Here is a 27455-nt window from a genome sequence, read left to right on the forward strand (position 1 = left end):
TTTAATGTAAATCAAGAAAGATTTGCTTATTGACTCCCTCATGAATATTTTAAGATTGTACCAAACTAGGTCAGATTGTTTATACTAAAATTACCTATGAAGACTATAGTTTGCAAATTTAATGTTAGTAAAGTTATTAGCTTCCATTATAAAATAATTCTGTGATAGAGTTACTACATATATTATTGTTTTGAAGCTGCTTAAAAGTTACATACAATACAACCACTCCACTAGTTTTAACAAGTGGTTAGAGAAAAGTGGAGGTCAGAAGTTGGAGCTGTGTTTACTTTTAATTCTGCCTGCTTCTAGAAGTAGAAGAAGGAAATATAGTTTCTTCCTGGGTTCTGGTGGACATAAGAGAATTTTGAAAGGTGCTGAATTTGGTGTTTAATGAACCCTAACCAATAGGCAAGTAGCTCTTTTTAAAAGATCAAATTCATTATAAATTCATTCTAAAAGCCACTTGCTCCTTGAAAGGAAAACTATGGCAAATCTGTACATGTTAAAAAGCAGTCGTCACCTTTCCAACTTAGGTCCATATAGTTAAAGCTATGGTTTTTGTGTAGTTAATACATGACTCTGCAAGTTGAACTATATAGGAAAAGCTGAGCGCTACAGAATCAATACTTTGCATTTGTGGTGTTGGAAAAAGACTTTTGAGAGTCCCTTGGACATCAAGGAGATGGAATGAGTCAATGCTTGAAGCACAAATTCAAACTACTTACTGGAAGGACATATGCTGAAGTGGAAGCTTAAATACTTTGGCTGCATAATGAGAATACAGGACTCATTGGATAAGATTCAGAAAGATTGAAGGCAAAAGGAGAAGGGGATGGCAGAGAATGAGATGGATAGTGTCATGAAAGCAACAACTTGGGCAGACTTTTAGGAGATAGTGGAGGATAGAAGGGCCTCTGGTGTGCTATGGTTGGTGGGGGTCAGGAAGAGTCAGACACAACTGAAGAAATACACAATAAAAACGTAGTTAATGTAGCTAAGGCTTATTATTTCCTTAGTTATTTCATCCCTAAATATTTAGCATAATGTAATATTTCATAATAGGTAAAATTACAGAACAGAGTGTATAATAAACTAATATGTTTGAGACTTCATTTTATTTATATTTCATTCAGTCATTGAAAGAAGTTTCTGAAGTAGTGAAGTAGAGCTTTTTTCTTCTCTGTATTAATTGTGTATATTGTATTTTAACCAGGATGTTTTGGTTGTAAGCTGCACATCAGAATGGGTAGCTGCTAATCATGTTCTAGCAACATGTAGGACTGCCTTGAAGCAACAAGGAGTTTTGGGATTAAACATGGCTCCCTGTATGAGGGCTTTTTTGGAACGATTGCCCATAATGCTTCAGGAACAGTATGCATATGAAAAGGTAAGCTAAACCTAAATTCAAGCCTAAAACCCCAGAAGTGACTAAAACATTCTCTCAATATAATATTTTTCCCTCCTACATTCTTAGAGCAACTGCTCTAGTTTAAGCTCTTATTCTTTCTTACTTAGACTATTTTAATAACCTTGTTATACCAGATATTTCTGTCTCCGGGTGCTCCTCTGTTTAGTCCATCCTTCACATCTCTCCCCTACCAATATTCTTGCTAATGCACTACTTTGATTATGTTCTCTACTCAGAAATTTGCAGAAATTCCCAATTGCTTGTGCATCTGTCTATCTATCTCGTTCTAGTCCTGGCATCAAGGCCCTTCACAGTCTGCCTACAACTTATCTTCCCAGGTTTATCTTACATATCTCATCTTCTTGTAAATCAACACAATCATTTGGCTATACTTTTTTTTGTCTAACTCATGGTCTTATTTATAGATCATTCTCCATTTTCTAGGAAATGAGACTTACAACATATATTTTGTTCATTTCATTATGGCACAGTTCTACTGCCAGCTTCTACATGCAGGCTTCCCCTTTCATCTTCCCTGTTTCTCCCCTCCTGTTTCTCCCAAGCAAAGGTAAAAGTGCTTTTCCTCACCTCATATGGCTCATATTTGTTGGGGGTGTTTTATGTCAGGTTTTTGGGGTGGGGTGCTGGGCAGTTGGGGTTAAGTGACTTGCCCAAGGTCACACAGCTAGTAAGTGTTAAGTGTCTGAGGCCGGATTTGAACTCAGGTCCTCCTGACTTCAGGGCCAGTGCTCTATTCACTGCACCACCTAGCCACCCCTTGTTGGGGGTTTTTTGACTAGAGTTCTGTTTTGTATTTTTCTCACTCTCCCTTGTTTATATCACAATTATTTGTACAAATATCCTTTTTGCATTAGATCATAAATTTCTTAATTCTTGTGTTTATGTTTGTTTAGCTAGACTTCTTTGGTATAAGTTCCTAAAGAATTATGTGAAAAACATTGGCAAAAACTGAGAATTTACCCTCTAAGGAAAGGAAAATATCCCATGATTTAGTTAATCAGATTGCTATTATTTACTTCAATCAATATATGTGCACTTGGGTTACTTGGTTTACTTAATCATCCAATTTAAGTGAAAGAAAAAGCCCCTACTCTCATAACCACAGAACGAATATGAATTACCTATGATCCCTGAGAAATACTATAGGGAATGAATTTCCATCCAAACATCCTATTCAAACTATCAAAATAAGCTGATCACTCCTAAGATTGTGATAAGTGATGATGGTTGATCAGAGGTCCAAGAGTTGGAGCTGAATCCAGACCAACAAACCTTGTAGTTGTCATTGTTTTCTGAGGACCAAGACCCCGCCACCTCTGATCTCTGGTGAAGGTACAGTTAGTACCCATTATGATCTAGGAAGCCAGAGGCTCAGTGTAGTTTCTTCTCAAATCTTAAGTCATTACCAACATGGACCGATTTGACTTTGCTTGGGCAAGTGACAGTTGGGTCCAGTGTTCTTTTTTATTTTTATGAAATTTATTTTTTCAGTCAGCAAATTCACCTTTTCTCTGTCTTTTCTCCCATTAAGAGCAAAAGCCTTTTAAAGGTGGGGCAGCTAGGTGGCGCAGTGAGTAGAACGCCAGCCCTGGAGTCAGGAGGACCTGAGTTCAGATCCGACCTCAGACATACATAGCACACACACAAAATAAAAGCCTAGCCGTGCGACTTTGGGCAAGTTACTTAACCCCAATTGCCCTCCAAAAAAAAGCCTTAAGGGAATTTGACGAATGAGCCTTTTGCTGATGTAATCACTAAGATTGTACCAATATAGAATGTATTGAATATATTGGATTACTTTGGGGTGATAAATAGTAAACATCTGGCTGTCCTGAACTGCTGTAGGGTCTTAGAGTGTGCATATTTGTTACAGGTTTAGAATGGAATCAAGTTGCTCATGTCCAGAGTGCTTCTTTGACAGTGTTGTATCTTTATTCCCTAGAATGTTTTGTATAGGAGGTGCTTGATACATTTTGGTTGAATTGAATTTTGTCTCAAAATTCACTTAGATAAGGTTTTGTGAAATGCCTGTTACACATTCAAGGTAAGACATATGTAGCAGCAAGCACCCCAGAGTCCCCAGGGTGTCTGCCAACACAGGTTCTTAGATCTGCTTTGTTAAAGGAAAGCTACTCAAAATGGGTTAACAAGCTTACTTTAATCAGTCAAATATGTATCGTTTACCTAGTTCAGGGGAAAAAGGTCAGCACCCCGAACTTCAGAATATACAGACAGAATTATCAAGACAGAGAAACAGATCAAGTAGACAGTTTCCAAACTGTCTAACCATTACATCCAAACCAAATCAACATCTGGGTTTTTCAAAGCTAGGGGACTCTCAACAACAGCTTCCCAGAGTTTCATCTGATCAAATCACAGAACACTTCTCAAAGTGAGCCCCAAAACAAAGCTACACATCAGGGCTTATATAGCCTTCTCCTGGCTCAGAGAATGTAACAACCTTCTGGACCTACTGGCCAATCAAAAAGTATCTCTGAAAAACAAGCCTCCCACCCCAGGCTCCTGGTGCACTTTAGCCTAGGGGCAGGGAAGATCTTAAAAATTTACATTCCCATTACAACATAGTAAAATTTTAGGACCCTGCCTTTATGGAACTCACTTTCTATTAGGCAAATATAACACATATCAAGATAAGTAAATGTGAAGGAGATAAAAAAATACAAATAACTGGGGAGAATAATTACTGCACTCATGGCATCTGATTGATATCACCAAAGGAGAAGGCAAGAAGAGAAGACAGTGTCTTGAGGGGTGCATACATGTAGATGAGAATCTAGCAAAGGAGACTGAGAAGGAGTGATCAGACAAGGTTGCAAGAGAACCAAGAAAGATCTGTCACAGAAGGCACAGGATGAAATTGTATCTTGGACTTTTGACCAAGGTGTCTACCTGAATAGAGGCAGACTGTCCGGCTCCCTTAAACCCACTCACTCAAGCAAAAACCCAAAACTTGTACTAGACCTAATACTGATGAAAAATTCTAATGTGAAAGTATAGTAAGTTATTTCTTCCACCCCACAACTGCATAAAAGTTAAAAGCCCATGCTTCCCCATGAGAGAGGAGGCAGTCGCCAGTGCAGACAGCTAAGCTGGCAGCTTCCCAGCATGACCAAAAGTGGACAAGAGGTATGTGTAGCCCCCTGGTTTCTGTGTCTGAAGAACAACAGATAGATTAAAGGAAGCTTTAGTCAGAAGCAAAACAAAATTTTAAAGAGGGAGTAGGGATAAAAAGAGGGTGGTTTAAGAGAATAAGGATAGAAGGAAATAATGCAATTAGTGATAAGAACTATAAAAGTGACTGGGATGAATTCACTCATAAAATGAATTGGCAACCAGAATATATTGTTTAAAAAAAAAAAACACCAAACATACTTGAAACAGAAAGATACAGAATTAATTAAAGAGCTAGAAAGAAAAATCTGTTACACTTCAGGTAAAGTTAAATGATGCGGGTATAATCATGTTCTTCTCAGACAAAGAAAAAACAAATAGACCTAATTAAAAGAGAAGAACAGGGAAATGACATTTTGCTAAAAGGTATCCTAGACAGTGAATTGTTAACAATACTAAAATATATGCACCAAAGAGCATAATGTTTAAATTTATAAAAGGAAAGTTAAATCAATTACAGGAAGAAATAGTAAAACTATAATAGTGGGGTGAGTGGCTAATTATACTTCTCAGACCTAAATAAATAGATTTAAAAAATTAACATGAATGTAGTTTGAAACCTGATTAGAATTTTATAAAAGTTAGATATGATAGACCTCTAGAGAATATTGAACAGGCATAGAAAATATTATAACTAATTCTCATTTATGCGTGGCACCTGCATGAAAACTGATTGTGTGTATGGCATAAAAGCCTTAGATAAATGCAGATAAGCAGAAATATTAAAGCATCTTAAATGTAATTAAAGTCACATTCAGTAAAGCACCTTTGAAGCAAAGATTAAAAGTTATTTAAACAGTTATTTAATTCTAAAGAACGTGTGGAACAAATCATAATAGTCAAAGAACAAGTCATAGACACAATTATTTCATTAAAGATAATTACAACAATGAGAGTACACAAAGTTTGTAAGATACTTCCAAAGTAGTACTTACGGGAAAGTTTATATCTCTAAACTCTTTCATCAGTAAGAGAGAGAAAGAGTAGATCAGTGAATTGGGTGTGCAACTAAAAAAACTAGAAAAACAACAATGATCTTCCTCCCCCAATTGGACACCAAAATAGAAATCCTGAAAGAATCAAAGAAATGAATAAAATTGAAAGATTCAGAAACAAAAGAATCACTGGATTAATAATAAAACTAGAAGCTGTTTTTTTTTAAAGGAACAACAAAATAGATAATGTCTTAACTAATTTGATTTTAAAAAAACAAAAACAAATTACCATTACCAGAAATGAAAAAAGTTAAATTCACAACCAATGAAAAAATAATAGCAATTATAAGGTGCTACTTTCCCCAACTATATGTGAAATAAAACCAACAACATCAGTGCATATTAACAAAAATACTAATTTGCCTAGATTAATAGAATAGGAAATATATTATTAAATAACCCTATCGTAGAAAAAGAAATGGTACAAACCATAAATGATTCTCCCCCTCCCTCCAGAAATCTCCAGGACCATGTGGCTTTACAAGCAAATTCTACTAAACATTTAAAGAACAATTCTATTGGAACAATACCATTGGAATGCTATTGTGATGTAAAAAGTTGTAAAGGGGGTAGCTTCAGAGAACCCTAAGAAGATTTGCATGAACTGATACAAAGTGAAGTGGGCAGAACTAGAACAATTTGTACATTAACAGCAATATTGTAAAAATAATCAACTTTGAAAGACTTAGTAATTCTAATCAACACAATAACCAACCACAGTTAACAAAAGACTGTATGAAACATGCAGAGACCTGATGGATTCAGAGTACAAATTGTAGTGTATTTTCTTCATTGTCTATTTCTTTTTTTTTGGACAATACAGATGCAGGTATTTATTTTGAATCATTGTATATATTTGTACATATTTGAAAAAGGAGTCTTGTTTATCCTAATTGGAGGGGTGAGGGAGAGATTTTGGAGCTAAAATAATTTTAAATGAGGACCCAATTGAGGTTACATAACATGATTTTATAGTATAAGTAGTATGGTTGTTGATTTCTTCCAATTTCAGCAGCTTGCTTGTAAGAACAGAAAAAGCTGATGGTAGGAGTAGCCTGGCATTAGCCTTTGATGAGGCATCAGTAATGAGAGGGCAAAGGAAAAAGAAATGCACCTTAAGAGTGAGAAGTTGAAAAGTCAAGGCAATGGGTTGGTGGTGTTTAGAAGTGAGAATGAGGAGCAAAGAGTATGCTTTTTTTTTTCCTTACCCATTTTGTTTGGGACATGAGAAAAGGTGTATGTAATACTAGAGAGATGATGAATAAAATGTAAAGCAAGTAAATAGGCATGGTTTTTGATGGAACTCATCGGAATGAATTTGCCTTTCCTAGGCTTACAGAAACTTTGATCCTGTGTTTTCTAACTTGTGCCTGAATAGGGTTTCTTTCTGTTATATCTCCAAGAAGTTATCCAGCCTGTGCTTGAAGATCTCTAGAAAGGGGAAACTGACCAGCTCTTAGGGCTATTCCATTCCACTTTTGGTCAACTCTAATTGTTAAGCATTTGTTAAGTTCCTACTCTTTGTTAAGCATTCTGTAAAAATATTCAACAGTACAGAGACTAGAGTTGGTTACTCTAGCAATTCACTAGGAACCTCCGCATAAGCTGATGTGAGCCCATTAATCACTCCTCTTTGGGTCCAGTCATTTAGTCACTTCTGAATCCATACAACTATTACCATTTAGCCTATATGCTTTGATAAAGCCTAAGCAAATCATGCCTACTGTATCCCTCTGATTTATTGATTTATTTACTGTCTGAAGAGGAAGTAAGTTTAGTCTCATGTACTATATTATGTTATGCTGGCTCTTAACCTTTCCCATAATAGTGTATTCCAGGATTTTGCCAGGAATTGACATTGAGTAAATCATCCTGTTATTTGCAGGATCCATTCTTGTTCCTTTTAAAAAAGTTGAGACACCTTCTCTGTCATTCTGCATATTCAGATTTTTCCATTCTGTTTGTCTGTTCTGCTGTGCAGGCCATAAATTCTGCTATCAGAATTCTCATTTATTTTTTGAAATGGCACGTAGTAGTACAGCATGCCATTTGTACAGTAGTAGAAAATCCACAGGATTCTCAGTTGTTAAATCCTTTAGCTTTGTTTTGCATTATTTAGTCATAGGTTCCTGAACTTGTTTAAAGATCTGGAGGCCTTTTTTCCTTCTGCTATTAAATGTTTCCCCTGTTGGTTTATCTTCTTATACTAAAAATTTTTGAGGAGATTTTTCTCCTGAGATCATGGTAAATTTCAGTCACCCCCCCCCTCCCATTTTCCCTTATTGCTCACTTTCTGACTCCCTCCCCTTTGATAGTAGTTTCCCTAGGGACTAGATCTCAAAGTGTCTCTTCCTATTCTGGACAAGTCACAGTTCACCAGCCTAGGCCTATGGCCCAGGTGTATTTTGTGGGGACAGAACTGGCACCTCTCAATGCTGGACCCTTTTCCTCAAGTTCAGTGGGGTTCCACAGTTTCCTCAGACACAGTGTCCTATTACCTCGGTGCCTCATTTCTCTGGCCTGTCAGTACAGAGTGTTGCCAGGCTACCATTGCATTCTGGCCACATTTCTGTCCTTTAGAGTTAGGAATTCCTGGCACTGACTGAAACAGGGCTGTGGTCTGAGTATAGGATTGAATTATATGGCCAACCTATGACCTATTCTGTTCTCTCCTACATCCCTTGTAGAGAATGCTGCTGTGGCATTGGCTATTGAGACCTCAGCAAATTTAGGCAGTTTAGAGGTTGGATCTGCAGGGCACTTGTAAATCAGGGTGTGGGGTTGCCTTTTGTTGTGCAAGCCCATGAGTCAGGTGCCTAGTGCAGCCTTGCCACCTGGAGTGTGAGGAAGGAGATTTTGTGTGAATGCTTTTTGGGTGTTAATTTTTTGGAGTTTTACCTTCTTTTGGGTTCCTGGTGTTCTAGGCCTTGGAGACAGCTGAAGTGGCTTTATCTTTTTTTATATATATATATACATATATATGTATATGTATATATATATATATATATATATATTAAACATGATTTATTTGTGAAATAGTACCCAATTCACCTTTACACCCAGTCTTGGGGTCAATAACTTGAGAGATAGATCAAATCTCCTCATTTTATGAATGAGAGAGCTGAGGCTCAGTGACAGCCTCCCAGGAAGGAAATGACAACAACAGCATTCAAACTCCGAGCCTTCATTCCAGATTCATCACTTTTTCCAACATTCCATGTTACATAAGAACATGTTTTTAGCACAAATGAAAGCCCAGTAAAGGTTCTCTTAAACTTTGTAAGCCCTCTGTCTACTGTGATTGGTTGAGTATACCCCTGAAGTAGCTAAGGAAGTCTAAAGGTTGCTCTAACACAGGGTCAGATACACAGCAGATTAAAAACAAAGAAACAAAATGTGCAATTCTCCGTTTTTCCATTCTACCCCTTCCCACCCCCCCACGCCCCCCAAATTGCTATACAGGCTGTAAACAGAATACCTAGGGCCTTCCTCAGTTTCTTCTGATACCATCAGGATACCAGTGGTACACTAAAATCATTCCACAGGTTACCATCACTCTTCCCATGTGACTAGTCTATACTCTTTTTAAAAATTTACACATTTCTCCTATAATTCGCTTTAATCCAGTTTCTCTCAAAGTAACATACTAAGCAGTTTATAAAATTTACACATACTGGACTGACAAAGGGGACAGAACACTGACCCTAAAGCCAGAAGTTCAAATAGACCCTTACTAGTTGTGTAACCCTGGGCAAGTCACTTAATCCTGATTGCCTCCAAAAGAAAAACAAGCAAAAACAAAATCTATAGATAAGTAAATTCTAGGGGAAAACGTTTTTAAAATTGACACAAATTCATTTTATCATTCTGTTTTCACTTAAGCTCTTGATTATTCAAAGCAAGTATTTTCACTTGACATAGGCTGAAGTGGCTTTATCTTTGCCATACAATTTCTGTTTTGAAGAAGTTGTGAGGATCAGAGAAAATACCTTATCTGCCATCTTGTTTGGTCATGTGACCCAGAAGTCTCCCCACAGTCTTTCAAAGACCATCTGACTGGATTGACAGTTGTGTGGATCTAGTAATTTGAACTTACTGGAGTCTGCTTGATTGCTTTTTTATTCATCTCGGTTATCTAGGGTTTCCATTTCTTGTTAACATTTGCTTTTCAGACATCATTCTCTTTGGCAGAGAAAACAGAAGCAAAATAAAGAGTTGAATAATCCTCCCCTCTGTGTCCTCCTCTCTGAAAAGTTTTCTATTTCCCAACACGACTTTAAAAAAGAAAGCCCTTTTTTATTTTTTGGAATTCATCATCAATCTCATTTCATTCTGACTTCAGTGTACCTTTAGTTCTTACAGAACTAAAGCATTCTTTTATTTTCATTTTCCTTGATTTGCTCTCGCTTCCATCTTTTATGCATGTCTTTTGTAAATTGTTGAGGTCTTTGTAAATATCCATTGATTTCTCTAGATGGTTTCTTTTTCCCATTTGTGATCTTTGTTTTTATCCAAAGAATTTCATTTGTAGGAGTTTCTCATTCTTTTTGAGCCAACTTTCCTAATTGAATTTTAAGCACTTGGATCGTGCCTGTCTTTTCTCTGAACTCTGAAATTAGTTCACCTGGAAGTTAAGTTATATGTCAGAATATATACACGGTTCTCTCCTTTTCTATCATAAATTCTGGAGTGGGCTGTCTTGTTTCCTTATCATTATTTCTGTTTCACTATAAAATTTCTTTTTGTTCATCAGAGTCAGATCTGGAATAGTAGTCTTCTTGTTTGCTTCTCCTACTTTTAAAAGAATGAAATTATTGAAGTATTGCAAACATTTATTAGTTCTGCTTTTGACAGAGAATTCCTGCCTCGGTTGTTAAAATCTAGATTCTAGGTGCCTAAATTGTTGTGATTTTTCCAAAACTGCATATAAATTGCCTCCTCTTTCCAATGGTCATTAATATGTTCCCATACCAGTATTATTCCTGTTTTTTTCTGCCATTTATTCTCATCAAAATACTCTCTGCCGAGATCTTGACTTCAGATTGTTGAATTTCCTTATGTGAATATGTCTTCTTGATGTACTATTCCAACACTTCTTTTTATTGATTAAGATATACCCTTCTAGAGCCATATTTTAGTCACAGGTCAAAGAATTATAGATTCTCAAAACTTGAAGAGCCCTCAAAGGCCATGTAGTTCAGTCTTGAATAAAAATTCACTTTTCAGCATATCTGTAAAATAACAATCCATTCTTCTCTGGAAATCTTAAGTGAGGGGGGTACTCTACTTTCTACCAATGTAGCCATGCTTTACATTTGATAATGTATATAAATCACTTTGCAAACCTTAAAGCATTATATAAATGCTATCATTATTATATTAGTAGGTACATAAATTTGTGTATAGGCATCTGAGAAAATATTTTCTATTATTGACTCTCTCAGAAATTTCTTTCTCTTGAATTACTGATTATCTCTACAGTTCTTCATACTTTGTTGTACCACTGTTCTCTATTGTATCTGCCCTGATGGATGTGTAAGAGCAGTTTTCTTTCATCCTCAACCATCTTTAGTTTATAGCCTACTTGATCACATTCTCAAGATTGTTCAGCATCTTTAACCATCTCTCATTAATTGCATTCCATAATTCCTTTGTTTTAAGTCATGGTCGGGACATCCAAATCTAATTCACAGATAACATCTTCCTAATGAGTTATTCTATTCTCAGATGCCCCCTTCTTTTTCCCTTCCATCCATAGGAGTGGTAGAAACATCTGTTCCCCTAGGAGCTTCATCTCTTGACCCAATACTTCTTAATGTTACGTGCTTTCTGGGTTCCTTCAAGTCAGCCAATATTAAGTACTTACAGCATGCCAGACACTGTTCTAAATGTTAGTAATTCAAATATAAGTGGAAAGAAACAGTCCCTGCCCCAAAGGAACTTAACTTTCTAATGGGAGAAGACAACACATGAAAAGTAGCTGAAAAGTAAGAAAGAGAGAGTTTGTGTGTGTGTGTGTGTGTGTACGTGTACGTATACATGTACATGTACGTACTCATGTGAGTATGATAGAGAAAGTCCAGATAATCAGGTGTGGATGCTGAAGAGGAATGAAGATAAAACTGACATAGGTGTACTTGCCTGGGCACAAATGTCTACTCAGAGGAAAAAGCCTCAGGGGCAGAATAATTTTCTGGTGTGAGAAGTCTCAGGTTGTAAAATGACCTTCCAGAGTAAGGAGGCTTTTGTAACATGATAGAGAAAATCTGCAGAGTAAGAAAAATGATTTTTCTCCATCTGAATCACTAGGAATGCTATGTTTGGGGACCCTTGTAATGTACTTAAAGTACACCCTGGGAAGATAGCTAAGCTCTCCTATTCTTTGTTAGGTCAACAACTCCCTTGCTTATTATTACCCTTTTTCAGGGGGTAATCAACCACTTCTTTTTTCTTCCTCTGACCATTATTGGATGTATACTCTGTTGGTGGTATCTCTGGATCTATGTCATCATTGCATTGGTCACTAGAAGCTGCTTCACTTGTTCAGAGTCTGGATAACATACTTTTTTAGTCTTCTAGATTTTTTTCTAGGCACTTTCTCTATTTGAAAAATATCCTTGCTATGAACTAAATTGAATTGCTGTTTTCTCTGTGCTGCTACAGTTTTCTCTTACCTACTCTACTTGCTGAAGTGAAATCCTCATTCTTTTAATTCTTGTTGCTAGTTTTTATGACCAGTTTCTTATATCAAAATTTTGCTTGTTTCTTTGGAGTTTTTTGCCCTCCTATTCCTGTTAACAGCCCTAGAGGCCTTTGAGCAAGGCTTTGTAGAGAGCTTCTTGCCCTTTTTGTACAGTATAATAGTGAGCTAGTTGCTTTTGATGAGCTAGCTAGTTATTGGGTTTTTTTCCTCAAACCCCAGTGCATATAGAAGACATTCATACTTGTTTTCTCCTGCATGGGATTGTTGTCAGGTCCAAATGAGATAATGTGTGAAAAGAATATTGCTAACTTTAAAGTGCTGTATAAATGTCCTTTTTTCTAGTTGTGATATTATTGTCCACAGACAGTCTCAAGCAGAACCCAATTAATAGTTACTTAGCACTTCTTATGATCATTTTTCTCTTTCCTACTAAGAGACTACCACCAGAACCTCCTTCTTGTTTCCTCTCAGCCTATGATGCCCTCTCTCTTAAAGTATACTAACTTTCCAGTTTATCTTTTGATAATTCTCAGATGTTCATTGCTGCCCACTTCTAGTGACTTTCCAGAATATGATCTTTTTTCAGTTTCATTTATCAGAACTGCTTAATAGTGATAGATACTTCCCAACAACATGAGGTCACTACTTTCTAGTTCCACTGTACTGTGTGAACAAAAACTCTGGCTTATTTTTGATCAGTTACCGTTGACCCTATGCTGTGATAATCAGTGTTTTATCATTAATTTCACTAGGGTATTGAGACTAGCCTACTTGATTTTTTGGTCATAGAACTTTACCATCTGTGTGTGGAGCGTCGGGAGAAGAATGAATTATTTTTTTTTAAAGGCTATCTTTCTTTTTGCCAAAGGATAAACCTTTAGAACTAGACATAATACTTTAATTTCAGTTAGTTAAATTGAAATTTATGGTTTTTCAACTTGAGCATTTCCATTGGTGCAGATTACAACCCAGCTGCTTCCTCATCTTCTGTAATTGTTGCCCATGTTTTTTCCTACCCAAGGCACTGGAAGATCTTTCCAGGTTACTACACTGGCTTTTCCCCAGGTCTTTAAATATTTGATGAGTTCAGGTGCAATACTTAATTAACCTGCCCAGCTCTTTCTACATGATTGGGTCCGTCTCCTTTTCATAGCATTTATTTCCTCAGTGATGCTGTTTATACAACTTTATAACAAAGCCAGTGTGCATATTATGTTACAGTCTTCCATCTTCCATGTGTTTCTTCTTTGACTGTTCTGTTATTTGAAATGTTGATTCTTTAAAATGCTAGGTGCCATATGATTTGTAGTCACAAAGAGGACATTGATGTTTTTTGAAAAATGGGTTTTTGTGCCGTGGAGCATGTTGGTAAGCACTTTGTAATTTTCTACGTGTAATCTATCCTAACTCTTTAACATACTCAATTCTGGTATATTTCATTGTTCATCTGCAGTGCCTGGCTGAGATACCTATATTGTTGAACTAATATCTCAAGGGGAAAGCTTGTGTAAGGGGAAGTATGGGTGTTTTTGTTTTTTAACTTTGATGGAACCGTGATATCATTGATAGGGCTCTCTCCCATATATATTCTTATCTTTCAACTACATCTACAGGGAATCTCTTCCTTTTGGACTATGCAAGCCACACTCAGTGACAGATACATTCGGTGAACAGAAATCTCCCTTTATGCATTAATTTATGTTTATGATCAGAGACTTTCTGTAGTAGGATCTATTGGGAAATCTTGTATAATTATCATATGCATGGGAGGCACTTTGTTCTAGGAGAACCCTTAAGGGGTTGTGGGTTTTTTGGTTTGTTTGTTTTTTATAATAAGCTGCTTTTTTGTAATCAACAAATAGGATCTTGTAGTCTTTACAGTTTTCCACAGCTTGTCTACTATAAGAAATTGCAAAATGCTACCTACTTCCCTTTACATTTTAATCAAGAATACCTTCAATATGTATAGAAAACATTCTAATAAGTAATTTATAGAAATAAGAATAGTTTAGTAACAGTTAATGTCCTCTTCAGCTTACGCACCATCTCTCTGTCTCTTTCTTTTTCTCTCTCTCCTCCCTCCATCTCCCTCTCCCCCTCCCCTCCAAAATGCTGTTATTTTTCCAATTCTTTTGGAATTTTCCCCTGTTGGATACCTTGAAACTCAACCCCTGAGCACCTTCAGAATTGTCACCTTATACATGAATTTCTTTGCTGTGTACTTGGGTCACCTTTTTCTAAAAGTGAAAAGAACATTTCATGAATTTTCAAAAGCTATATTTTTTTTTGGAGGTGGGGGAAGGCAGGGCATTTGCGGTTAAGTGACTTGCCTGAGGTCATAGGACTAGTAAGTGTTAAATGTCTGAGGTCGGATTTGAGCTCAGGTCCTCCTGACTCCAGGGCCAGTGCTCTATTCACTGTGCCACATAACTGCCCCTACTTTTAGTTTTTCAGAAAGATTTTAGGAAGTTTAGTCATCTTTGTTATATACCTTTCTCAGCATATTTTTTCCTTATATTTTCTTTTAGCCACATGTAGTTTGTGGGGATCAGCTCGTTCATAGTCCTTATATGCAATGTCTGGCTTCGCTTGCTGTTGGACTGCATCTCGATCAGCTTTTATGTAACCCGCCAGTACCACCTCATCACCAGAGCTGTCTTCCTGACCCTTCATCATGGAATCCAACTGAATGGGCATGGTTAGAATGTTTCTCAACCACCATAAAAGCTGCTGAAGCCCTGGCAAAGGGAGCACAGTTTCCAGAGTCTTTCACTGTTCCTGACCTGGAGCCAGTTCCAGAAGATGAACTTGCCTTCCTGATGGTAAATTACTCTAAAGTGATTTTTATTTTTATGTGGGTTGGGGAGAGGTATTGCAGTATTTCCTAGCATCTATAACCAGGTGATATCAAGAGATATCAAGTATGGTACAGGGTAAGGAATGCTTAGCCAGGAATGCTAAACTTGAGCCACTGTACTCAAATTTGATTCCTGTCTTTGCTACGCAATAACTGTGTGACCTTGGGGAAGTCATTTAAGCCCTTCTGGCACTCAGTTTCCTCATCTGTAAAATGAGATTAGACAGGTAAAGGTGTCTCTAGCTTCTAGACCTATGATATATTACTGTAACTTGATAGCAAGTAATTCCTATGAATAGAAACAGACCTATAATCACAGAAAATCTAAAATGCCATACAATCAGATATTAACCTTGATAGAATGTCAGACCAATAGTTAAAGGGGATTACTTAAAATCAGTGGAATTTTCAGAAACTCACCAACTCTTTCATTATAACTGAATAGCCTTTTCTGATATTTTCCCATTTTCTTTTACCTTAGACTTTTTTTATTTCCTAATTAATGTGTACTTTAAAAGATATTTTTTTTGCATCATTCTCCTTTGAACACCTGATTTGATTTAAACAAATGTAATCAGTTTTTATTAATCCTGGCCACCTCTACAGTCATTCTTAAAGATGATCATGAAGCTTATCATTAAATATGGCCACAATAGTTTTAATGTTTTGGCATTTTCTCTTGGCTGCATTGAAAGCTATTTGACTTCAAAAACCTTATAAAGATCATAAATGCCTGATCAGATAGTATTGCTTTATGTCAAAGTAGATCAGCCCAGTGATAAACTCTTATCTTTTTCTTCTCTGTTTTTTGTAAGCATATTTTGGTATTTTAAAAATACAGTATGAGAGAGAGAGCACACTGAATCAGCAAACCCAGCACTTTTCAGAGTAGATATTCAAATTGATCAATATACAGCACTGATAACAATTTTGTAGAGATAATTCTCTTAGGTTTTTATAACACTAACATAATCTTGCCTGAAGTAAAGAGTTGAGCTTTCAGCAGATAAGAAGTAAATATTGATTACAATAATCACCCTAATACATTCCATGCCTTTGCAGGATAATAGTAAATGGATTAATGGTATGGATGAACAGATTATGTCTTGGGCAACATCAAGACCTGAGGTTAGTGAAAATGATTGATATATATATATATATATTTGAAGTACAGCCAAATATGATTGTTTTTCCTGTCACATAGCTTAATTAGTCATATTGTATCCTTGATCTAACAGGGATCACCAAGTTTTATTTCCTGACAAATTTTTTTTCTACCAGTCATTCTTTTATTTGGGAAATAGAGTAATTATTATTAAATATTTTCCACAATTGATGACTTTTACTTACTCCTTTTTAAAAATATAAAATTATTTTCCAGTATTACTACCCCTCCACTTTTGATTCCTCCCACATATAAATAAAAATTTAAGTAAAACCCCACTGACAAAATGACTACATCTGTCAGTTTATGCAGCATTTCACACCTGTCCTCACCTTTACGGAGAGGGACAAGATATATTTTCTTCCCATTTTGGGGGGACCAAGATTAGTCTTTGTAGCTAATTTGAGTTTGACCTCATTTTAAAAATATGTTGTTTTCATTTACTTTGTTGTAATTGTATTTATTGTTCTGTTTGTTTTGCTGTCTTAGTTTTATATCAGTCCTTACAAGGGTTCCCAAATGCCTTATATTTTTTGGGTGTTAGGACCCATTGGATCACATTCATATACCACAATTTATTCATTCATTTCCCAAATGGCTTTTACTTTGTTTCCAGCTTTTTACTGTTCCAAAGAATGATGCTGTGAATATTTTGTTATATTTGGGATCCTTTGCTATATATATATATATATATATATATATATATATATAATAGTAGGGTGATTGATCCAAAAGTAGGTTTTCCTATAAAATTTCAAATTTTTTCTAGAACATTTACATCAGTTCACAGCTCCACCAGCAGTATATTAGTGTTTCTGCTTCTCTGTAGTCACTACTGCACTGACAGATGCCCTCTTAAGTAATTTTTGTAATTTAATGAGTTTAAAGTGAAACCTCAGAGTTCTGTTAATTCATATTTCCCCTATTAGATATTTTTAGATGATTGTCTTTATAATGTTATAGGACTGGCATCTTGGAGGCAAATGTGATGTCTATCTATGGGGTGCTGGAAGGCATGGACAACTCGCTGAGGCTGGTAGAAATGTGATGATACCAGCTGCTGCTCCTTCATTCTCACAGGCACAACAGGTAACTAAGTTCAGGGATGGAGGAGAAATTTTAAGGGCTGAAAATTCCGATACCAGCACTGGCAGTAACTTTGTGGCAAAGATCTTATTCATGGTCTTATTGTCAGGAATCCCAAGTAGTGAACATAAAGTATATTTTACAAATAAAAGTGCTACTAAAAAGCTCTTTAGATTAATTTAAAGGGCTTTTAGTAGATTTCCAAGTATCTTTTTTCCAAGTGAATTATCATCATAATTCATTATTTCTGAGTGTATATTCATATAAATGTTATGTAGAATATTGTTATAAAAATAGTACTGTTTCTTAATATGCATTTACATATACTACTAATTAATAATTCCCTTTTTCATTCATTAACACTTCTTTGAGCATCTTAGTTTCTTACCCTTTAAAAAAAATTACCTACATTTCCCAAGTCTCTAATTGATCCTTCATGGTCAAAATAATCTTACTAGTTTACAGATCTGATCACATCTTCTCCTGCTCAAAAACTTGAGTCATTCCTATTGCTCATAGGATAAAATGTATTCAGCCTGATACTTCATAATCACCTCTAGCTCCATCCCCCCATTGACAGCCTTATTTCACCCTATCATGTACTTTACATTCTAACTTGTACTGACCATTTCTTCCTTTCGTCTTCAAAATGTTTTGGTTTATGTTGTCTCCCTGTTCTGTAATAGCTAACTTCATATTTCTCTATCTTGAAATTCTCCTCTTTATTTACCATTCAGGTACCACCATCATCCAGTATTCATTGATTTCTCTTCCTCTACTTTCTCATAATTCTCCTTTATACTTACTCCATTCTACCTTGTATCACAATTATTTATTTCTGATATGTGTCTCCCTGGTAGGGTTGTGTCTTCCTTAGGTATCCCAGATAGTATAGTGCTTTCAAAACAGTAGATGCTTAATAGTGGTTATGGAATTGAACTGAGTTGGGATTACTGATCTAGCTTTCTTTTTTCCATACTTCAAATGATTTGTAGAGCCTGTTTCACCTGACTTTTTCTAGACTCTATTAATTAGCTGCTCCTTGGTACTAGTCTCTGAACCAAGCCTTCTCCTTCTTAGCAAAATTATCTAGGATCTCAAATAACTCTGAAAGAGTTACACTAGTTTCACAGCCATCTTGATAAACTAGCAGTATTGTAATGGTCAAGGAGAAATGACTACTTTAACTTGAAGATTGAGGATTAGGTAGCTTTTTATCAACCATGAGAGAGTACTGTTTAGCATGTTGTAATTTTAAAGCTTATATATTAACAGAAATGCAATTTGTGACTCATAAAAAGGTATATATGTGTATATAATAAATTTGTGTGTGTTTTTAATTCCAGGTCATTTGTGGACAGAATTGCACCTTTGTTATCCAGGCCAATGGCACAGTATTGGCCTGTGGGGAAGGAAGTTATGGCAGATTGGGACAGGGAAATTCAGATGACCTCCATGTATTGACAGTTATTTCAGCATTACAAGGTTATAGTTTTTTTTAGTTGAAAATACATATTTCATTAAAACTTACTGGGAGCTAATTCATAGATAGAATTAAATCTAAAAGAGTCTATCTGTGCATTTAAACATGTGCATTTACATATACATGTAGAGTATTTTAGATGCTGAATTCTTTCTTGCATGTGGTAGATATATGGATGCAGCTTTAATGTTAAAAACATTTTAGCAGTATTGTTTCTGAAGTTACTCATCATTTAGTAATATTAGTATCTGTGGAAGTTATAAATATCATTGTAAGCCATTGAAGGATATAATCAAATGCTTGGCAGACACATAAATTATAGTTAGGTTAATAACATTAATATAATTTTGTATGTATTTGATTTAAAAATAAAATAGTTTGCACATGATAATATAAAGATATGATAAAGGATTTCAGAGGACCTCTGTATCAAAAGTAGCTTTTACTGGAAGAAAAAATGTCAATGAATGACTAGCTTTTAATTTTAATTTTAGTAATGCAAAAATGAACATTTTATGAAAATAAAACTATCTGGATCACAACTAAAAAATATAGAATAAATTCCTATAAAATCGGAAGTTGTCTATCTTAATTATTTGTGATGGTTGTTTCCAACAACTAATTACAGTTTTGCTAGATAAATAAGGAATTTTTATTTTTAAAATAAATAAGCCATTATAGAAGTTTCTATTTAGAGAACTCATGCTTTAGAGTTTGTCATGACAAGTGTGTTGTGGCTACACAGAATTTAGAAATAAATAGAATAATTTTTATATTAACATTCTTGATTTGTTTTTTCATTCTTTTATAGGCTTTGTGGTAACACAACTAGTAACTTCTTGTGGTTCTGACGGGCATTCCATGGCCTTAACTGAAAGTGGTGAGGTCTTCAGCTGGGGAGATGGAGACTATGGCAAGCTTGGCCATGGCAACAGTGACCGGCAGCGCCGACCTAGGCAAATAGAGGCTTTGCAAGGAGAGGAAGTCATTCAGGTTCTTAAGAGAATTTATCGTTCAGTCTTTAAATGTAGACAAGCTAGTTGTTGCACAGAAAATATGGGAAATATTGCAAAAAGTCAAAAGTAAATTAATTAGAGAAGGAACTGATATTATCTGAATATTGACTGAAGCATGCTATTTTTCATTTTCATTTTCTTTAATTCGAGGCTTGTACAAAATTACTAATATGGAAATAATTTACATAATTACACATGTATAACCTACATGTGATTGCTGAATTTAGAATGATAGGGCATTCTTTAATAAGTTGAGCATGTGTCTCAGGTGTTAAACATCTTGTTATGCAATTAGTGTAACAAACCTTATTGAACTGGTTATTTCAATTCAGTGTTCAAACTTTAAATTCCAAGATTTTATAGGCAGTGGAGACAAACTTAGGTTCTTTCTCGTATAAATGGTTTTCCTGTGATCTGGAATTGGGATCAGTATAAGGAGATGTTGCACTGCTTTTGATAGAAACATGGTATCTTTGAATGTCAGGCTGTTATTATTTGCAGAGCCCAAGTAAATTATAAAACAAAAGACTTCTTGAAAGCCAAATAGTTGTCCAGTACACACATAGCTTAAAAGCAGCTCCTACCTAGTTTGGTCTTTAACTTCACCTTCATGTGGTAGAAGCATAAAGGGTAGAATAAAGTAGTATTCAAGTCCCTAATTACTTAGTTTTCATGATTGTAGAGAGAGGATTAGATTAGGAGTCAGAGGGCCTCAAACTGGGTTAGAATTCCATCACTGCAGTTTGCTGTATCATTTGAACAAAGTCCCATTGTCTCTCTTGAGTTTCTTCATTTATATATAAGAATGGTAATTTTATAGTACCATCCTCCCAGAGCTGTGAGGAAAAGCACTTGATAAACTGTAGATATCTGTATACACGTGACTTAGTAAATAAAAATGTTTTTTAAATGAATTGAACTTGCTAAATTGCTTTAAAATATGTGTGTTTAAGCATGCTAACTATACCAATTAAGTTTCTTTTTTTAAATATGTATGTTTTATTTTTACCTCAGATGTCATGTGGCTTCAAACACTCAGCAGTGGTGACATCAGATGGCAAGCTTTTTACATTTGGGAATGGTGACTATGGTCGTTTGGGCCTTGGAAACACTTCTAACAAAAAACTTCCTGAGAGAGTGACAGCATTAGAGGGATACCAAATTGGACAAGTATGGAATGAATCTATAAAATAGTGCATCTGATAATGATTGCTTGTCTCTTCAGTGTTCATTTATGCACTCCATACTTAAGATTATACTAGTTATATTACAGGTTTATTTTTTTAATCACTTTTTTATGTTTTTGGAGTGGTTTTTTTTTCCTTTTTGGAGGGGGAAAAGCAGGGCAATTGGGGTTAAGTGACTTGCCCAAGGTTACACAACTAGTAAGTGTTAAGTGTCTGAGGTCAAATTTGAACTCAATTCCTCTAGACTCCAGGGTCAGTGCTCTAAGAAGAAAACCTTTTTTTTTTCTTTCTTTTTGGAGGGGGGAAGTTAGAGCAATGTGGGGTTAAATGATTTGCCCAATGTCACACAGCTATTTTTTTGTGTTACATGTGTGAGGTCAGGTTTGAACTTGGGTCCTTCAGACTCCAGGGCCGGTGCGCTAAGAAGAAAAACTTTTTTTACCTTTTTTTTTTTTCTTTTTGGAGGGGGGAAGGTAGGGCAAATTAAATGATTTGCCCAAGGTCACATAGCTAGTTTTTTATGTTACGTGTCTAAGGTCAAATTTGAATTCAGATCCTCCTGACTCCAGAGCCGGTGCTCTATTCACTTGCACAACCTAGCCGCCCCAAGAAGAAAAACTTCTGATTATCATTTGGAAGCCTCATTTCTTTTGTTGTCTCTTTTTTAGGATAATAAATATTTTTGCTTTTAATTAATAATTATATGTGTATTGTGGTAAGAATGTAGAGGTTAGTATTAGGGAACTAAGTCTCTCTCCTTGGTGTATAGAGACTATAAGTACTCTCTAGATCCAAAGAAGGTAAGAGAGAGAAATGTTGATTACTTGCGGATAGTTATATAAGGTTGACTAGTAGTGACTGAGTATTTTAAGGCATGGTGTACATACAAACCTTTTCCTAATGATTAACTTCTTTGATTCCTAGCTATCCTAAGATCAAGTATTATTGTTATCAAGGATGTAACTTTTAGGTAGCACCAGGTTTGGTTTAGTTTTTAATTCTGTGCTAACATTAGGGATTGAGATGTGTTGATGCATTATAGCTAACAATTTATAAATAGCTTTAGTATAGCTTTTCCAGAAGAGACTGAAGAAAATTATTTTATAATTGATGAGGGAAAAAAAGGTTTCAGATATGTGGTGGTTTGTTTTGTGATGTTTTGGTAAGCCTTTTCAATGCTTTTCCAATAGGTTGCTTGTGGATTAAATCATACCCTAGCTGTGTCTGCAGATGGTTCAATGGTGTGGGCTTTTGGAGATGGAGATTATGGAAAACTTGGCTTGGGAAATTCTACTGCAAAGTCTTCACCACAGGTTAATTCTCTTTATCATCTTGTTTTCATAATCTTTAAACATTTTAACCATGTGCCATTTTATTTTTAATGAATACTGTTTTATGAAAGAAAGCATGGCAGTGGCTAGAGAGTTGGCCTGGAGTCAGGAAGAACTGGGTTCAGTTCCTCTTTCTGAAAGATACTGTTCTGTAATCCTGGGCAGATCACTCCAGCTCTCTAAGTGACACAGACAACTCTAAGGGTGCAAGCTATGGAGGAGGTACTTACTTGCATTCATAGAGGGAGTTTCCAACAACAAGGAAATCATGAGCATACTTTAAAAAGCCCTTCTCTTTCATTACTTTATAGTAAAATTGGTAGCAGCTTTAGTAGTCATGTTCTTCCAGAGTGGTTGACGTGGTGTCAGCAAGAACTGGATTAAAATCCTTTCCATAACATTTTCTAGTAGTGTGACCCAGGGCAAGCCAGTCAACCTAAAAGAAACGAACTTTCTAGGGCTGAACTACTCAGTCATAGGCAAATGTTCTTTGGTGATGGATCATTCACATACTTAGAGAGAGTGAAATTTACAGCACAATATGACTTACCTATTAAATTATAATTGACTAAACTGAGAAATAATGTAGATACTGTAGACTTTAGGCTTTCCATAGAAAGAAATACATCCTTATAGAATGCATTTCTACAATCTGCAAAGTATAGAAATGAAGGGATAATCGTGAAATCATCTAAAAGAAACTCTTCGATGATCTTCTGTCACAAAAAAAAAACCACTTTTGCCAGGGACTATGGTTAATTTCCTTAAATCAAGTTTCATTTGGATTTTGCATGACCATGTGCTACATGAGTATAGTTTTTTAAAAGAGATAAAAGAAAAACAAAATACAGTAAGTATTTGAACTTATTTAAGTTCAAGAACTAATTTAGTGTTTCCTTCTAGTCATATTGTTAAAGGAGTCTTTACTTGGTAGAACTACAGAATGATTCACAATATAAATGCAACGTTCTGTCAGATAGTGAGTTCACATTAAACATTTAAAATGTAATTTGATTTATAAAACTTTAATTCACACTCTGTGAATTAAATTAATGTAATATGAATTAAATATGAATTACAAAATTAAATTCTGTAATATGCTGATGTTTAGATGAGTTCTCAGCTAGGCAGGGGAGGGCCAAAGTAAGCGCATCAAGCTTTTAAAGATGGTCCAAAATGACTCTTTTCACCTCTGGAAATGGGGGAAGTAATATCTTTTTTTTTTTTTAAAGCAGTTGGGGTTAGGTAACTTGCTCAAAGTTACACGGCCATTTATTTTTGTGTGGGTGCCAAGTATCTGAGGCTGGAACCTATCCCAGGTCTCCTGACGCCGGGGCCGGTGCTCTTACTCACCGCACCACCTTGCCTGCCCCATATCTTTGTGTAATAGTCATAGTTTCATAACTTTTGCTTCCTAGATTCAGGGGATGATTTTTGGAAGGAAAAATGGATTTGACGTCAAGGGACCTGGGTTCAAATCCTAGTATTACAGTTTAGGTGACCCTAGTTTCCCCATTTGTTAAATGAGTGCAATTGGACTAGATGATTTCTAAAGTTTCTTCTAGCTCGAAATCTCTAATTCTATATGATACCAAAGCAGATTTCAAGTGTATCTTAGTTCCCTTTTGTCTGTTTCTGACATGCCATAGTACATATTGAGACCAAAAAGTGGTGTTCCAGATCAGGCAGAATAAGAGACTGATTCTGAGTGACCTACTCCCCTTCATGCCCCATAATGGGTGCCCTGCTTTGTACTTTAGATTAAGCTTGCGATTTAGAGGAATTTTAGAGATTTAACAACATAAGATGATAAAATGCCTTGCACTTAGATGCCAATAAGAAATAAGCAATGTAACCATTCCATACCTGAGTTGTTAGAGTTTCTTTGGTACTCATATTGTATTTTATAGATTCACTCGTCGCTCTGTTTTTGTCAACGCATCCACCTCTCTCCCTGGGGAATGGTCCGTGTCTCGTCGGAAATGACTCGGTTTTATATAAACATTTGAAATGTTTTGTTTTGTTTTAAGCCTAGTGGTTCTGGTTCCTTGCTCTTAGCTATGTCTTATGAGATAAGCCCGCTTTTCTTCTTTGAATTTTCCCCATCCTTTGCTATATCTTGAGAGGTTTAATCATAAATTTCTCATTCAGATAAGTTTTAGGGGGTAATGAGTAAGAGAGAGGAACTAGGAAAGAAGTGGGTAAAGAAGAAGGTATTTAAATTTTGGTAGAGTTACATAAATAGTTTTAGGTATTGCTACCACCACCACCCCTCCCCCACCCCAAGCAGTAATAATTTTACCAAAAAGTGAGATTTTATTTTAATCATACATATATATATGTTAAACTTAGGAAATAGTATGTTTTTTCCCCCTTTAGAATGTGTACCCATAACTATACTTCTACTTTTGCAGAAAGTAGATGTTCTTTGTGGAATTGGAATCAAAAAAGTTGCTTGTGGCACACAGTTTTCTGTTGCTTTGACGAAGGATGGTCATGTGTATACTTTTGGACAAGGTAAGGAATCTTTAGTTTTTAAAAATCAACTTGAACAAGTTTAGTATGGGTGTAGGAGTCTAGTGAGGTGTAGGAGATAAGAAGCGTTTGAACATTAATTTCTAATTCTTTTTCTGTCTTTGTTAATGTGTATATGTATGGTTTTATGGAGTTGTAATCAATGGGTACATATAATTTTGTCTTTTTGTATGTAGCATTTATTTTATATATTGATATAGGCCACATATTTTAATAGTTTATATAGTATTTCATATATTTCAGTAACTCCTGTTGTGTGTGCCTAGTTAATCAGTCAAGCTCATTCTTCTTAATCTCATAAGAAAAACCAAACCTAGTACAAATATGGATAGCAATTCAAAACAAATATCCACATTGGCTACATCCAAAAAAACCTTTGTTTCATTCTGCCCCCTGAGTCATTCACTTCTCTGTCAGGAGGGAGGTAGTATGCTTCATCATTAGGATTCTTCTGGAATCCTCTTTGGTTATTTTGTTGATAAGAGTTTAGTTACAATAGTATTCCATCACATTTATATACCATAACTTGATCTTCCATTCCCCAGTTTATGGACATACCCTCAGATTCCCATTCTTTGCCACCTCAAAAAGAATTATAAATATTTTTGTACATTAAGTATTTTTTTGCTTAGCACCAATTCCTTCCTTAATATATCCTCCCTTAGATTCCCCCTCTCTCCTTTCTCCCCTTTCCCACTTATTTCCCTGTTGAATAAAATGTATTTTGGTACATGCATAATGTGTGCACACCAGCTGATATCTCCCACCCTCTCTCTTCTCTATGTGTTGTGTACCTGATTCTGTAAGATCATTGTCCCTAACCTTCCTTTTCCATCCCCCCAAGCACTTCCCCTTCCCTCTCTTTTTAAGATCATCAAGGGCATAACAGAATCACTCTTAGTCCTTGTCTAATTAAACTCCCTCTATGAATCCTGATGATGATAGGGTTCAGAAAAGACACACGTGTCATCTCCCCATATTTGAATATAAACAGAGTATCCTTGTTTAGTCTTTTATCATTCATTATTCATTTATGTTTACATTTCTACATTTCTTTTCACTTCTGTGTTTGAACTTAAAAGATTTTTGCAGCTCTGGTCTTTTCATTAGGAATGCATGGATGTCTTCCATTTAATTAAAGGTTCATTTTATCACCTTATAGAAATATACTGAGTTTTCCCGACAAAGTTTTTCTTGGCTGCAAACCCATATCCTTTGCCTTCTGGAATATCATATTCTAAGTTCTTTGTTTCTTTATAGTGTCATCTGAATCACATGTGATCCTCACTGAGACTCTTGGGTACTTAAATTCTTTCTTTCTAGCTATTTGCAATATTTTTTCTTTGACCAGAAGCTCTGGATTTGGGGTATGATATTTCTGGGAGTTTTCATTTTGGAGTTTCTTTCAGGATGTAACCAGTGTATTCTTTCTGCTTTTATGTTGGTCTCTGGTTGTGAGAGATATAGATAGATATCTTATATGATATTTAGGCCCTTTTATTGGTTGAGGTGATCAGATAGTCCAGTGATTCTTAAATTTTTCTTCTTGATCTATTTTCCAGGTCAGTTGTTTTTGCTGTTGATACCTTATTATATTTTCTTCTATTTTTTTCAGCCTTTTTACTTTATTTTAGTACTTATTGCCTCATGAAGTTATTGGCTTCTGTTTAATCCATTCTGATTTATAGGGGGTTTGTTGCTTGAACACGGTTTTGTATCTCTTATGCCAAGTTGTTAATCCCCTTTCTACTTCTCTCTTCTCTAGCTTTTATTTCTTTTCCATTTTCTTCCTCAAGTGCTCTAATTCCATTTATAAAAACTTTTTAAATTTTTGCTTGGTCCCTTCTGGGAATTCTAGTTGAATGTGTGCCCAAGCTGTGTTTTTCTTTGAGGCACTGCTTTTAAATGTTTTAGTCATTCTCTTCTGGGTTTTTGTTTTGAGGGTCCCTACCACCATAATAGCTCATTTTGGTGTGGTTTTTTGTTTACCCCTTCTTCCAGTCTACTTCCTGACTTTGGCCTTCATGTTAGCACTGGGCTCTGCCATACTTCTGAAGGGACATTCTGAGCTGATCCTATTGCTTATTTCTTAGTGTATTAACTATTGTATTATCCTAAGATCTCAGGGACAAGCTGGGAACCTACAAGCTTTCAGTGTTTCCAGTGGTCTGATCAAGACAGCGTTTGATTGCTGCCAGTTCCTGACCTGGTTTGGATCTGATCAAGAGTAGATTGTTGCTGGACTCTGCCCCTATCAGTTAGCTGGAAAGCTCTTTTAGATTTTAGAGTAGCAGAACTGTAGGCTCCCCTTTGATTTGGTTTGGGATTCCTGCCTTAATTATTTCTCTTCAAGCTGGGCTAGATGCTGGAAGTGAGACCCTGCTCTGTTCATAAGGTCTGAGCCAAAATGCTGCAGCTACTGCTGTCATCTCCTGAATTTCCTCCTTTCTACACACAAAAGTCCAAGACCTCCCTC

At 35.7% G+C, this 27455-nt stretch overlaps 1 protein-coding gene across 6 annotated transcripts in view; it reads left to right on the forward strand.

The window, feature by feature from the left end:
• The window catches only part of HERC1 (HECT and RLD domain containing E3 ubiquitin protein ligase family member 1), a 221356-nt gene that overhangs the window by 174762 nt on the left and 19139 nt on the right, over positions 1-27455 (forward strand). For all 6 annotated transcript variants that reach the window (XM_069098343.1, XM_069098348.1, XM_069098345.1 and 3 more), the window contains exons 60-68: positions 1214-1387; positions 14848-15141; positions 16239-16304; positions 17305-17430; positions 18774-18912; positions 19722-19903; positions 20941-21096; positions 22304-22426; positions 24859-24961. In XM_069098343.1, the coding sequence (XP_068954444.1) occupies positions 1214-1387; positions 14848-15141; positions 16239-16304; positions 17305-17430; positions 18774-18912; positions 19722-19903; positions 20941-21096; positions 22304-22426; positions 24859-24961 (1363 nt within the window). The remainder of the gene's footprint in view (positions 1-1213; positions 1388-14847; positions 15142-16238; positions 16305-17304; positions 17431-18773; positions 18913-19721; positions 19904-20940; positions 21097-22303; positions 22427-24858; positions 24962-27455) is intronic.

The sequence above is a fragment of the Petaurus breviceps genome, unplaced genomic scaffold (genome assembly GCF_028583685.1).
Source record: "Petaurus breviceps papuanus isolate PSGF00001 unplaced genomic scaffold, PetGlider_PUasm1.0 37, whole genome shotgun sequence".
NCBI lineage: Eukaryota > Metazoa > Chordata > Mammalia > Diprotodontia > Petauridae > Petaurus > Petaurus breviceps.